At 32.3% G+C, this 1,636-nt stretch overlaps 1 protein-coding gene across 1 annotated transcript in view; it reads right to left on the bottom strand.

Annotated features, from left to right (window-relative positions):
* Positions 1 to 487: 487 nt before the first annotated feature.
* The window catches only part of LOC104492313 (neuropilin and tolloid-like protein 1), a gene marked incomplete at its 3' end in the record, with an annotated part of 10,198 nt that continues 9,049 nt past the window's right edge, over positions 488 to 1,636 (bottom strand). Inside the window, exon 3 of the mRNA XM_010134853.1 lies at positions 488 to 736. Within this exon, the coding sequence (XP_010133155.1) occupies positions 488 to 736 (249 nt within the window). The remainder of the gene's footprint in view (positions 737 to 1,636) is intronic.

The following is a 1,636-nucleotide window of genomic DNA, read 5'->3' as shown; positions in this document are numbered from 1 at the left end:
TCTTCCTATGGCAATACTTGTAATAGTTTTCTTTACTGAAAAGGGAGAATTCCACTTCTCAGTTGGGTGAAATGGAAAAGCAATGATGGGATTTTCTGGGACAATTTCTTTTTTTATTAGAATGCTTTATCAATGATCATTTTGAAAGAAAAGCTGCACAATGTAACAACCAAGTATAAACCACACAACTTCCCATGAAGTGTTTTGAATTATTCTCTATAATAGAATTCAATTGAAAACAATTATTTTAAAAACTGAAGAGGCTGAATAAATGCATCTTGGACAAAATTGTGTTGAAAACTTCTTCCTTGAGTAAGCCTTACCTGTCATGCAAAAGATATATATACCTTCTATCATTCTCCTAATACTTGCCCTGTTAATAAACATGGTCCCACTTAAAGATATTATTTGACAGCACAATTACACGTCATTAACAAAGTTCCTGTGCTAAGCGTTTTCTATCAAAAAGTGTGATGATTTTACTCACCAGGTGTAAAATTATATCTAGCAGAAAATCCGATAGATTCCAGCTCACCATCAGCAAAAAATTTAATCCATAGGAATCTGCCACTGGATTTTATCATAGGTGGATTTTGCTGTCCACAGAAACGTCCAATGATTGGGGAAAAGCCAAAAGGTCCATCTCGTACTTCAATATGGTCAAATTTACACTCCCAAGAAGGCTCTATGGAATATTTTTCATCAAAGTGTAGTTCAATGCATTGCCTAGGGGCAGCTAGAGATGAAAAGAAAATTATCTTAATATTTTCTAAAGCAAGTCACTTCAAACCTAAAACAAAGTAAAAGAAAATCAAATATATCAATTTTGCATACATCTTAATGTTTTGCTTAAAAACTTCTTTGAGAATTAGCACATCTATATTTTATAGGTTTAACACCAGCTTTCTTGTTTATTCTTATTTATTATTATTCTTACATTCTTATTCTTGTTATTCTTATATTCTTCAACAAAATACTCATGACAGCAGTTGTTAGCAAAACTAAGGCAGGTATCTATGAATAGATATCTGTATCTATGAAGTAAAGCAAAATATGGTTTAGGAACAATTGCTTCAAACACAAAATCTTTCTAAGAAACATATAACTCTGGAAAACCAGTGTTTTCTTATATTGGGGGTGGAGGGAAATATTAATTAGGATACTTTTCTACCTAATGCTCACAGAGATTAAAAAAACCCCCACCTGATCGGAACTGTGCCATAGTAAGGACAAACTGTGTTCCTATATGTGTTGCAGCCAATTACAAGCTCGAGTGTAGTTGCTTATACTCAGAATTACTTATCACCTAATTTGAAATATAAGGACAAGTGCAGTGAATTCTCACCTAAGAAATTAGACAAGGATGGAACAAAATTAATGTCTGAGTAAAGAGGAGAAAATTTTTCTGCTGTAAACCTTGAAGAAACTTTATAGTAGTCACTTACTTAGACACAAAAAAAAAAATCTTTATTTATGGATACTAAAGCTAGTAGTGGTCAGAATGATCTCTAAAAATATATTCCCTGGCATCTCCTGTATAAAGCAAAATAGTTACTGGTTGAACTATATTATTTTCTTAAAAGGAAGAAAACCAATATTGTGGTTTTGTCTACCATGTTTAACAGATGCAGCATTC

This window comes from Buceros rhinoceros, unplaced genomic scaffold (genome assembly GCF_000710305.1).
Source record: "Buceros rhinoceros silvestris isolate BGI_N320 unplaced genomic scaffold, ASM71030v1 scaffold44184, whole genome shotgun sequence".
NCBI lineage: Eukaryota > Metazoa > Chordata > Aves > Bucerotiformes > Bucerotidae > Buceros > Buceros rhinoceros.
This window is presented reverse-complemented; position numbering and strand designations above follow the sequence as displayed.